The following is a 13519-nucleotide window of genomic DNA, read 5'->3' as shown; positions in this document are numbered from 1 at the left end:
CCGCCCGACCCACCTGCAAACCGTGCACAACCATGCCAGTACTCTCCACTCCAAAACGCCTGTGTACAAGCTGAACTTCAAACAGACACTGAAACAGCTTAGGCCACAACCGAGTTGTTTGTAAAATCCTTTTTAATCTAATAGAAATGTTTTCATGAATTTTTAAAAAAGATTTCAATGAAAACAGCTTTGGATTCAGACATTCCCTTGCCACATTGTGAACATAAACAGCAGCATTGCACTAGGAACAAGTGACACCGACCAGTCGAGCTTCATGATTTTGTATGAAGCGGAAAAAAAAAAGCAAACTGCTTCAGTGGAAGATAATTTGAATTACTTTCATTTATTAAAAAAAAACCAAACATGGGCTATCATCTCACCATTGTTCTCCCTCTCCCTTCTTAAAGGAAGAATTCAGCTCCTGCAGTCTGAGCGCTACAGCGATGTTTGCCAAGTGAAAAAATACAGCGGGAGAAGAAACTGTTTATCCCCAGTGCTACTGAACCCCCAAAGTGCAGGTCCCTTTAGAGGAAAAGCTCTTCTTACATAAGAAAGACAATTAGAATTGGCAAACTGATGCAAAATATTTATTCCAAGTTAGTTATTTTTGATGCAGTAGTTTTTCCCCCTCATACAGACTCAATGTGATAGTCACTTTTTTAAATCTGTAAATAATGTTATCAAAATAATCTTAATCTTTGAAATCTCACAAAAAATTTATATTTTACAATCCACCCTGAATATCAAGGCTGCAAGAAGAAGAACACAAACAATTCCTATATCCAAATATTTTACAGCTGTACCCAAAAAAAGAAAACCACAAACGCCTGGTTAAGTGATGAAGCTCCCCGAGCCGCCAAAAAAAAATAAAATAACTCATGTTATTAGCATTAATTTAACATAATTAGAACTTCAATAGCCATTTTGTCATTGACAATGATTGTTTTAGCACACTGTTACCGCACGACATTACGTAATGCAGGCGGCACTGTTAGAAGCTTGTTGTTGCAAAGATCAGTCAGCCACTTGTGTCCTGCTTACAAGACTGAACTTGTGCACTGCCCCACAAGGGATTTGTGTCAAAATTTGCTAGCTGCACAAACTTCTATTAAGCATTAGGGCAAAACCAAAAGAAAAAGCTAAAGAAGCCAATTTCTCTCTTCTTTGGGATACAATTATTTCCCTTGTGCATGAAGTATCAACAACAAAAGAAAAAACTGAACAGACTGGAGACAGAATAAACTCTGTTTAGTTTATACAACCCCAAACACATGTTGAACTATGAACTGAGTTTATTGGTTGGTTTTATTTATTTTTATTTTCTCGTGCCCACTTTCAGGCATCATCATCCGATGTTTCGCTGCTACTAGTTTCTGTGTCTGAGTCCTCAATCTTTGTCTTAAAAGTGCTTCTCCAGTGGAACAGGCTGGAGCCGCGGCCCTGAAGAAATCCATTCTTCCCAAATCCATTTCTTCTTCGCTGTAGGAATGAAAGCAACTTTTAAAAGAAGCAGAAGGGCGGAGAGTAACCATCACTAACCATCTGTCACCGCGAATGACATTTAACTGCATACACCTGCTCTGCACAGATAACGCAGAGCCTACAACCTCCCTTCAATCCCGTGTCTTCCCGAACCTCCTCAAGAGCTAGACCACAGGAGACTCGGGCACGAGAAGGGAGAGGGAGAAGAGCAGTGACGAGTGGCGAGAGCTGTAAACGTACCTGCTCTGATTTAATTTGGAACTCTTTGAGCTCATCCTCAGTGAGGGGAAGGTAGTTCTCATCGTTTTCAGGATATTCCTGCCATCCCATTTCTTTCAATAACCTGATTTGTGGAGAAAATAAAAGGGGCCCGAGAATTAAAGCAAGGGAACAGTGACAAAGCAGAGAACATTTTGTCCACGAAGCGCAAGGTTTTGTCTTACATCACTCCCAATTCACCAGGGAATCTTCTATCAACAGTGTTCATGTTTACCCAACGTTTTTCATTCTCCATGTCTTTTACAAATATAAAGTCCTGTACAACAGGTACATAACTAGTCTGGCAGAAGGACAGCAAGGCAGAGCTCTGAAATTCTACCTGAAGACACTGAAGGGGGCCATGAGGCAATCAGACCAGTATCACAGCTCAGCACTCTCCTAAAACATCCTATCTGCTCACCCCACATGCTCACACACTGCTACTCCCTGAAGCGACATACCAGCTGAGATACCAGGTAAATGTTTTCTCAACTCTCACCCACCTTTACAGCATTTAAAGCGGCAAGGAGCACTAAGTGCAGACAGGGCAGCGTGTGTGTGTGTGCATCTGCAGTCTTCAGCCCATCCATTTAGGACACCTGCTTGTAAACTAACCAGAATCACACTAGGTTTGTGTGCACTCCTGGTGTGGGCAGGTGAAGGTCTAGGCAGCATTTACACGCTGTAGAGAAGCGCAGGAATTTAATTACAGACCTTGGCAAAGTCTTGGCTCAGCTCTCTTCAGTGTCTTGTTTTATTTTCGAGAAGACTCCACCCAGCCCAGCACTAGTCACGAAGCTCAGCACGCAGACGGCTACTGCTGCTTCCCAGAGAGGTGTCTTTGAAACAGTTTCCTCCTCCTCACACAGTCCAAGGACTCTTTCCTTCACTCCAGACATCTTATTTTCCCATTTACTCACCTGTGTTCTGCTTCCAATGAGTGAGAGAGGTTTTCCCCCTCCTCCGGCAAAGGGAGAGAAAGGCCATTCTGGTGGCAGTTCTCTTCCCAGTTTTCCTTTGGTTCTGGTGTGCTGTTGCTCTCCATCTAAAGACAAGCAATAGCGTCAAAGCATGCTTGCATGGACTGTGCCAACAGCACACTTCCAAGTTCAAGCTTCTGCTTTCAGAAGTTAAGTAAAGGCCTTCACCTTGAGTCAGTGTTTTTTTACAGAGCCTGGACTGAGAGTGGATGAAGGCAACTTCTACCTGGCTACGACAGGAAAGACATGTGGCGGACAGCACTTGTGTGTTGAGGGAGTAAGCGCTGGATGACAGAGCCATCATCAGCGGCTTCAGAGGGAGAGCAAGAAAACTGTGTGAATGAAATACATCCTGAGGACAGCCTGTACACACTCAGCCGCAGATGTACGCACTGAGAGGTTTGGTCCAAGCCTCTGACGCTTGAGCCACTGTCCTGCAAGTTTCGCAAGCACCGAATTCAACTTCACTGCTGATGCAGTTGGACAAGAAAGTTTGAAAGCAAAGATGTTAAAACATGGTATTGTTCTACACCTTAGAGATCCTTGCAAAAACCTACATTCCCTTCACCATCTGTGTCCTTCCCTTCCACCTCATTTACTACTGATCCGTTTACATTTCATCATGTTCAGATCTCCCCTCCTCACAGTGCTCTGTGCTTCTCCTGCTGGCATGTGTGCCAGCCCAATGGAAGTGATTCCCTTCCTCCTCCAGAGCCTGAATTACATACCCTGCTCTGGTTTCTTTTTTTTCAGTACCCAACTCCTAAAATACATAGTGATCATATACACATAAGGACAACGATCTTACATCATCCAGCTTGTCGCATTCTCTGTTCTCTGTTATTTCCCCGTTCCTGTCATCTTTCAGTGCCTTCAGGAATTCGCTCTTTTTATCAGTGGTACGGCGCATCAGCTTCGTCAAGCGAGAAGAGCAGATCTCGATGGGAGGGGTGGTGCTGGAAGGACTCTAGACAAAGAAGGTAGAATACAGAGACTCTCAGGCTGTGATGCTGCAGAGATGGGGCCCTCTTCAGCATCTGTCGTACACCTTTCAAACACCCATCAGTTCTTTGGCTAGCTCTTAACCCCTCAAAAAAGAAAATCTAACATCAAATTCCCATCAAAACACTGCCTGGTGTTGCACATTCGCTTCTTCCCTTAGCAGCACACTCTTCTCCCACTTATATTATTGACTCTCGGGTTTTTTCTTCTTCCTCTAGGAGTCAGTTCCTGTGGTCAGGAATACTTTATTTTGTTCCTTCACAATATAACTCCCTTAAGCAATGCTGGAGTCTACAACAGAATATTAAGGCAGAGAACTTAATGCAAGTCTCTTATTCTACAAAAATTAAAAAATTAGGGAGATCAGTCTCAGTTCAAATTTGCATCTTAAGACAACCTGACAGACTCTAACCTTAAATTAAACTACGAGGCAGTAATCTCTTTCCAGGGAGTGGTCACATGCCTAGCTAACCACAATTGGATGTGAAATAGGCAGCCACAGCCTCGTATCCTGCCCTGAGAGCAAGCTGCCGATTCCAGCTGTGTACACTCACAGCCCAGATGGGTCAGTGTGGAGCCAGACACGGACAGCCCTGGAGCCTGTGGAAACCTGCTCAGCTCAATTCATGAACCCAAGGTGACCTCCCATGCACTTCCACAATGTTTAAGCTTAATTATCTCAAATACATGAACCAGGCGTAAAGCACAACAGTTTGCTCATTAGCAGTATCCCAGCCATGACACTGCAATACAAACACTGCTAAGCAGAATGATCTTTCAGTCGAATCTGTCCCATCACTAACTGGACACACAACAGAAATCCAAGAAGGTGTTATGTGAGAGTTCCCGACACCTTACCCTTCTGCTCACACACGGAGTTTGGTCTGGCTGCTCTAAGACAATGAGGCATTTGGTCATTAACACACATACCCAACACTAGAATTCTGCATGTACAACTATTTTCCTTCACTTCCTTGCTTTGATTTTTTATCTATATCAAAATAAAGTAAAGTTTCCTTAAGTCTGTAGTATTCCCACCCCTTTTGTTTTAAGGTTACAAACTCAGGCTCTTCAAAATTAATCGCCTTTGCAGAGTATTTTTATCATACTCAGTGCTCTGAGCAAAGACCATGGGAGCTAAAATATTTAGCAAAACAAAACCAAGGCAGCAACTGCTGCTTGTATTTCTAACGCCTGTTGCACATGATGCACTGGTGTGAAATGACGCCTTTCAGGGAAGTGCAGGCTGAAAGTGATGCCTTACAGCAAACACTTCTCAGGCGGCCTTCTCAGATTTTGCCTGATTCTACTCAGTAAGGAACAAACCAGCAATTGCAGCAGACACAGCGAGTGACTCTGAGCATTAGGATAAAAGTGAGGTTAGTACTGAAATTCAGCTCTCAGCACGGTGATTAGTTTGTGACAGAAGGTCACCAAACAAAGGAGACTAAAAATCCGATGTCTTCTGGTCATTTGGAATACTCCACGTGAGCTCTTCACTAGTGGCTGTTTTGAGCGTTTAATAGAACTGCTTGAGGGACTAAAACTTAATTTCTATGCATTAGGAGAAGACCATTATAGCTAAAGTTTAGAAAGAACACACTCCTGAAAGGCAATTTAGTTCCACCTGAGTTCTGGTTTTACGCTAACTTCCTGTAGATGGGTTTTTACATAACTTTATCTTTTAGTTTTAAAGGGGTATAGGACTAATTTTTGGCATTTAAACATAAGTTTAGCCCTTTGAAACATCAAGGCATCTCTCAGTGTTCTGTTGGTCTGTTGTTTGTCTTTAAATAAGAGCACTAGGCATCACCTCTGATTTGTTCAGATGTCAGTCTATGTAACAGGGATGGTTGAAGAGTAATGCTGAAACCTTTCAATAAGTCAAGACTGTATCTTAATTTGGTTATCTTAGACTGGCTTGTGGGGACATGGTGCCAGTGCTAGTTGTCACCCTTTTAGCTTTTGCCACACTGTGGTCTCCTATGAATGAAGGTGTTATTTTCGACATGTCTATAGGAGGAGCATGATCCCCACTTCAGAAATAAAAAGGCAGCGATTACTTTTAGTAGAGTGGAGCTAAGCTAGGATTACAGTAGTATCTGTGGCTGTGGTCCTGTGTTTTCATACTACAAGTCTCTGACAGATTCAAAGAAAAACATTACAAGTGTTCAGTTTTAGTTGGGAGGAATTTTTAAGCCCTTTTTGGTTGCTTGCTTGACACTGCTAATACCAGAAGTATTCAAGGAAGTACTGCTTGTTCTGGGGAAAATCCCGCTACCTACTCCTGCTGTCAGATTAGCCCCTGACATCTCTGCTGACTAAAGTTTCACACAAGACCTTCTTAGTGCGGTGGGTGAAGGAGAATACTTGTGCTACTACGGTATGATAGTAAGTGAATGCCCTTCTCTGGATCCACCTCTGGGTGAAAGCCTATTTAAATTTACATACTTATGTTGCAAGGGTGCCCATACTGCGCTGTGCATTATACAAGGAAGGAAGGCTGTCAGTAGCACAAAGGACTCTTAAGGACAAACAAAAGCAAGATAAGGGACAGGAATACAGTGTAAGATCTATCTGTCAATGACTAAAGCAGAGAAGTACAGGCTGTTGCAAAGCAAAGCCTTCGAAGCAGAGAATCATAAAGATGAAAAGGTCTTATTTTAGAATTAAAAGCTGTAAAGAAGGAAGATCGATGTACAACTAGAAACCCCCCACTGTTACAGTTGAAATATATACTACATTTGAAATGAGTGGTTTTGTCATTTATCACAGGACATTCTATTTTTGTTCTTTTTACATATGACCACAAACCTGTTGAATTTTGATTCCCAGGATCAGAGGAGAAAAGTTATTCAGTGTCACTTTTCTATAAAGCTTTATGGAACGTCAAGGTCCAAACAAGCATACAAGCTGTGAGTGAAGCATAGGAATGCTGGCCAAAACCTGTTATGTCACAGTTACTGCTGAAATCTTAAAGGATTTGTATTCCAACATTCTCTCCATACTTCAGACAAAAGCAGAGTCAGTTTCCACCTTAGCAGACTACCTCCTTCCAACACCAAAACCAGACACTGTAGCTGAAGATACATGAACATGTTAAACTCCCTCAAGCCCTCAAAGCTCACTGTTTGTGCCCTCTTCGATGAGGTAGATCACCCTCCTTCCTCTGCTTTTCCCACACTGAAGAACAGCATGGGAATCAGTTTACCTATCTATTCTCATCAGTTCTTGGTATCTGCACTCCGATAACACCAAGTCCAAGTATGTCTAGCTACACAACACTATTTAAAGGATTGGGTTTTTTTTTTTTTTTTATGAATTATAGGGAAATTCTAATACATACAGACAAACATCAATAGCTTTACATTAAAACATGCTTTCATTTCTTCTAGTGTATCAGAGACGTGATAGAACATGCTAAGAATGTACAAATGAGTCATTCTTCAAGGTTGCAAAGGTAGGTTCCATGTACAGAGAGGACCTTATCACGTTCAAGCTATAGTAGGTGACAGTGATAAACGTTCCCGCCCCACCCCCAAGCACAACTCCTTACCTCTTTGGGAGAGGTGAGGACTGAGCCACTCGCCAGTACCGCTGGTTTGGTTACAGACACTGGACTGGTAAAGGCAGAGTCACGGCTGGAGGAAAGCGAGCCTGGTTTATGTTCACTTCTGTTGGCTTTCCATGGACTTGGCTATATTGAAGAGAACACAAAAGACAGTAAATGGTAAGGTACAAGAAGGGATTGTTTGCAAGTAGTAAAACAAATGGAGGCTACTGTACAGATATTTATCATCATCTTGTCCAAGAACAGTCTCAACAAGTTTACCTTGACACCAATTATTTATTCCATCTCTTCTGTTCTTCCCAAACCACAAACAATTCTGTTTCATGGGCACCACTCTCCAGTAAAACGCCATTAGAGCTCAGAAAGAAAATCCAGCATTGTTCTTCATTAACTGGAATCAACACTGAGCAATGCAACACATCTTACAGCTACCCACAGATGGCAAGCAAAGAATCCCAATTAAATTCACATTTCATATGGGAACACTGTATGCCATAAAGAAAGGGTTTGTATCACTTGACAAGTGATGCCCTGTGAGAGGAAGCAGCACCTGAGAATGCAAATTATTTATTTCCTAGGTCTCTGAAAGCGCAACAACAGCAACAGCAAAAGCAGTAAAAGCAGCCAGTTCATTACAGTGCACGAGCACTGGCTGTTTCGCTGCGGATACTCTCTGCAGTACCCCTTCAAATACACTGACAGTTCGGCTGAAAAGCAAAGACTTCTGCAGAAGTTTTTGTTACTTGGAGTGTTATTACTGAGCCTCCTTTATCAACCAAGGATGAACATTGTGAAGTGACAGTCTTTACAAAAAGGATCCTAAGAAGAAACTTGCATGAAGTAGCAGGAGAAGCAGACCTGTCATAGCATTAAAACATACTGGTTCCTTTGACCCATTAGACTTCTGAAGTCTACTTCAAGTCATCAGCAAAATAACTCATGCACAAGTGGGATTCAGTTAAATCTGAGATGCAACTGATCCTGCACTCTGTAAACAATGAGAGCAGAGCCATTATTTCAGTATGTTCTCACTCCCCTTTGGGTTGTTTTATTATTTTTAAATAAGTAAATCAATAGGGGAAGATATCAGCATTATCCTTCCACTCCAACTTAAACCCAAGAGCAGTCCACATGGTTGAATGGATAATTTGTCTTTCACAGCACACATTCCAAATATTCCCTTCAAACCCCCCAAAATACCCTGATCTGCACAATATTGCCTGGTAATAAATTAGAGTGTAGACAAGAAGTTTCCCTCTGCAGACAGGGTGGTTGCCCTGTTAGATAGCCAGCTCTTAGCTGCTGACTGTTGTTCTCCCAGCTTCCACGAAGGGGCAGCTTAGACAAACTCAGACAGAGCCCTATAGCGTTCTTAAGGGAGGCCACTAGAAACGGGCACAACTAGAGATGAGTACCAAGAGGAATAGTTTGCAGATTATGACCTTCATGGATCGACTGTGAACAATTAGCCATCTCAACTAGCCAAGAAAGAATGCACTTAACTGCCGCCAGTTCTCTTCCTTTCCACGCTACTTAATACAACTTAACAAAAATATTTTTTATTCAGTTTACCTGTGACAGCTTTCCAATACTGCTGGCTTTGTCCAAAGGATGTTTTGAGCCCTCTACTATGCACTGCAATTTCCGTATAACTTTCTAGAACCCTTCAGAATAATACATCCTGCCATGGCTGCCTTACGCCTGTACCTTTAAAAAAAGGCACCAAACACACAGTTTTCCAGCTAAGAATACGCTGATATTCCACCTTTTAGCTTTGCTAATGGTTGCTTTCCATTAAGAAAAGCTGATAACCAGCAAACAATTCTTCCCTATTGCAATGCCCACTGCTGAGAAGCACCACATTCCCCCAACAATCACAGCACCATGTCAATGCATCAGATGTAATAATTAATATTTAAATCATTAAGTACTATTTATATCCTGCTTAACATGACTGATTTCTTGGGCTACACACCGAAAGTCAACACCTTCTCCACTAGTCAAATAGCATTTCGTATGTTATCAATACTGTAATGCTTCAGGTATGAATCCAGGTGTAATCCAGGCCTATCAACCGGTTCAGTACAGCAAGTACTTCATTAAAATGAACTTAGGTGACTACCACTACATATTGCCAGAATCTCTAATTTAAATATAGATACACAATCTGGAATGCAAATGCAAGCTACATCATAAAAAAAAGCTAACCAAAAAAGCCCCACCATTATTTTTGATGTAAGCTGAACTTCCACACCTCAGTCACAAGGCTGTCTCAGAAAAACAGGTGTTTTTCAAATTATCTATAAAAATTAAAGGGTTTATTCCAACTGTGAGCACTGATTAATGTATTTGTTGTTTCATCTGAAGAAACAAAACTTTAGAGTTTAATTTCAGAACACAGTTAGAAAAAGCTTCAAGAGCAGCTCTTCTAGATGCAACTAATGAAAAAAACTTCGACCACGGGCTTTAAAAGTAGCCAAAACAAATGCAATGGTGACTGCACAGCAAGTAATAATAGCTAAAGAGATTTTTACACCCTGATTCTATGATTTCAAGCAACAGCTATACCACGCTCAGCAGTAACAACAGACATTTACATAGCTTTCAGGTGTGCATTTCAATCTCTCCAGCTGATACAGCACTAACTTTCAGATCTCGCAAGTTATCTTTGCCCACAACAGCAGCTAAGACAGAAAAGCTGTACGTGTTCCAGATCAATAAAATTCTACTGACTTTGAAGCAATCAAAGAGGCAATCTAACAGTCTGGACAAAAACTGTATCGCTGGCTTTTTGTTTCAAAGACCACTCAAAATATCCAACTAAAACCAGGTAAGGCTAGCTACATACATTTATCGATCAACCAAAAATGAAAGCCACAGGAGGCTCCCTGTCCATCACAAATCGTATCTCATCTAACTGTGCTAAACAAGCACACGGATGGAAAACTCTATGTGGTGTGAAAAACTTATATTAATAACCTTTATAATGGGCCAATTAATCCCATCTCACCAAGAAGGAGATCAGTTATCAAATTAAGGGTTTATACAAGATTATTTGATAATCATTCTAACCATTAGGATTTTTTCCTGCAGCTGGCAGAATTTAGCCTGCATTAGGAGAAATTTATGAAAGGGAAAGAAGCTCTAAACTTGCTTTCCTATAAAAAAAAAAGTTGTTAATCTTTCCTATTTTGGTTTATCTTTGAAGTGCGTAAGACTAATCCATTTAATCATAAGGAAGACATTGTTGGAATGTTGCAGCCAGCATCAGTAATTAATGCATTTTAGAACTCAAAGTACTTAGACACCTTTTTAAAGAACAACCTAGCTAATAATTTTCTTTAGCTCCTTGAACACTTTCACTATAAATCCTACAAAGTTTCTAGGGCATCTATACGTGTAGATTCTCTGGAAATTCCAAAAAAGATAAAGCAAGATAAAGCCTAGAACTAAGAAACAAAAAAACCCGACATGTTTTTTCAACACTCCTCTATTTCTTTTGGTAAAAGAATTATGGCACAAACCTTATGACTTTACCAGGTTGTTTTTAAGGCTCAACTAAATTAGAGCCAAATTGCAGGATGTTACAATCTAATCTGATCTTAGCCTCAACTGTGTTTTAAACACATCAAAGTACTGTAACCCAATAAAGATTTTTCAAGGTAGTCACGTGAACAATTCAAGCACATGTAGCACACATTCCACTTCTCTAGCATTACTTGTTTTGTCTAATTAAGATAGGCATTTGTGCATGAGAACACACCCTTTGAAACAGACATTACTATAGTCAGGAGAGAGGTTAGATCTCCGTATGCACAAGAGCGAACAGCATTTTAACGGGGAGCAACAATCTTAGTAGTAAAGAGACCTCTACTGTAAAGGCCCCTATCCCAGAAACTACTGGATTCCAACTCCTACTATCTCCTAGAGCACTTGACTCCCTCGTCAAGAGAGGGAGTTCTCCCTCAACCTGCAGTTCACTAACTGCTGGAAACCCCTGTACCTTGGAAGGAGGAGCTGCAGGTTTAGGAACCAGATTTTTGTAGACACTTGGGACTATGGTGGTGGCTTTGTTGCCATTTGCCAGGTGAGAAACAGGTGATGTAAATGCAGCTGAGAAGGCGGCGGCAGGATCCTCTTTTGAAACCTTTTTGATGACCAGCATCTTGGTAGGTTGCTTGGCACTAGGGGGGTTTTCTGTAAAAATATAATGAGAAAGACTCTGAAATACAAATGTTCAGTTTCATAATAACTTCAGTATACTGCTCCAGTCTCTTCCCTCCCAATCTCAGATGCTACACATCCGATTCTGAGACTGCTATCAGCTGTTCTTTCGTTTCAGCTTTGAGCAATGATACTGGGTAAGTATGTCAAAGTCCAACCTTTTTCATTTAACCACAACGGCTCCTTTGACACTGAAGGAAAAAAACCTACACTGGCATCAGCTAGCAGCCTGCCATCATTACTACAGGAATCAGGAGAGATATTAACAGTTTTTTTGAGGAACCACAGATCAGATTTGTTAATTCACCAACACAGCAAAAATACTTAACATTACTTGTAAATAAATTTAACTTACCCCTGAAAAGACACATACTTTCACAAACAAGCACAGTTAATATTTTTTAGGCCAAATCAACATATCTGCAGGAGCAGAACAACTTAACATACGCAACAAACAGCTAAAAGACCCATAAATGCTAATTGCCTTTATTTTTTGAGCAGAACAACAGCTACCTGACAAACATGCAAAAAGAATACAATCTGGTTCTATAGCAAGAAGTGCCTTTTTTTTTATTTGTACTATTCACAGTATCTAACCAAACTAACCTAGCTGCATTTTAACTAGGGATTAACAAATCTGTATTTAGTTGCCAGAACTGGTACTTTGCTTCACTTTAAGGCACAGATTTGCATACTACATTAGACTCAAAAGCAAGCCTGTTCTGAATTTAAAAAAAAAATCAAGTATGTCCAAACCACAGAATTATGACAGTTTTGCTGTACTTCTAATATGAAGATCACAATTCAGGAACAAATGTCTAGTTCACTCAAATCTCCTCTGCCCTTCAAGTGATGTCTGCTTGAAATTGTGACTGCAGTATGACAGGAAGCAAATGCACAGCGGTGTTGTTACTGCCACCAGCAGTTTTTTAATGACAAGACAAGCAGAGTTTCCAGTAGACAAAAAGGCCAAAAGATTAGTGAAGATTGTGGGAGGAAAACAATAAATGAGAAAAAGCTGCAAACTGCCTGCTTAAGTCTTTAAAATCTTTGAGTGACAACTAGCATTTAAACATCGGTTACAACTTTCTGCTTCAGCATTCTGCACCTTTACCTACCCCATACTCCAGAAGGTGTCCCTAAAGGTTTGTTCTGGTTGTTGTGTCTTCCAGCTTCTGGATTCAGAGATGGCTGTAAAAACGCGATGTAAATGAGTATATCATTATATCGTATGTGACAAAAAAAAAATAGTATTAACATAACACTATGCTTCTAGGAACCCAGAGCACACATAGATTTATCTGAACAGCGCTTGAATGAGAAGAGAGTGTTTTGTCACGCGACATCCAAAAATCAAGTTCTTGGCTTCTGCTGTACTTCCAACAGAACTATCAGAGGGTCCAGGATAGGCCCTTTAGTCTTCTATTGTGCAATTCAGTAGATTCCACCAATCAACACACTCATAACAGATTTAGGTTTTCAGCAGCAGCTCAAAATATAAACAGAATCCACATCCACAGTATCTGAAGTATCTAGTCTAATTTTCCAAAAGTTTTTATACAGTAAATATCCATTAACCAAATTAAGAAAGGCGTGCACACACAAAACCCCGAAGTAATACTAAACTCCTACTGTAAAGGCAAACCAAATATATATACGTTTACAGACAAAGAAGCTACACATAAATTTATGTTAAGCTTTAGAGTCCACTTTCCAGGACAATACTGCGTCCAAACTTCGTGCTCTCTGCAGACTTACCTTTAACTCAGGATCAGAATTCAGCTTAGTGGAAGCACTGAGGATGTGTCCAAGCTCAAATCAGAGTACAGAAAATCTAAATATTCAATGACAACTGTTCCTGATTAGCTATTTCTCTGCCCCAATCCCAAACAACTTCAGTTCAAAATAAAGCCATCTTGTTCCTCTTTTTACTGAATTCTTCATATGTTAGTTACTATGGTGACAGTAAAAGTCTCTAATAATGAGCTTCTGAAATAGTAGG

The 13519-nt window shown here is 40.7% G+C and overlaps 1 protein-coding gene across 1 annotated transcript in view; it reads right to left on the bottom strand.

Annotated features, from left to right (window-relative positions):
- Nucleotides 1-565: 565 nt before the first annotated feature.
- GPBP1L1 (GC-rich promoter binding protein 1-like 1) overlaps nt 566-13519 on the bottom strand; it is an 18601-nt gene continuing 5647 nt past the window's right edge. Inside the window, exons 5-11 of the mRNA XM_010134945.1 lie at nt 12636-12708; nt 11297-11490; nt 7279-7419; nt 3529-3687; nt 2661-2785; nt 1723-1825; nt 566-1479 (exon numbers count right to left, since the gene is read on the bottom strand). Coding sequence (XP_010133247.1) covers nt 1336-1479; nt 1723-1825; nt 2661-2785; nt 3529-3687; nt 7279-7419; nt 11297-11490; nt 12636-12708 — 939 coding nt within the window. The 3' untranslated portion in view covers nt 566-1335. The remainder of the gene's footprint in view (nt 1480-1722; nt 1826-2660; nt 2786-3528; nt 3688-7278; nt 7420-11296; nt 11491-12635; nt 12709-13519) is intronic.

Source organism: Buceros rhinoceros, unplaced genomic scaffold (assembly GCF_000710305.1).
Source record: "Buceros rhinoceros silvestris isolate BGI_N320 unplaced genomic scaffold, ASM71030v1 scaffold6464, whole genome shotgun sequence".
NCBI classification, from domain to species: Eukaryota; Metazoa; Chordata; class Aves; order Bucerotiformes; family Bucerotidae; genus Buceros; species Buceros rhinoceros.
This window is presented reverse-complemented; position numbering and strand designations above follow the sequence as displayed.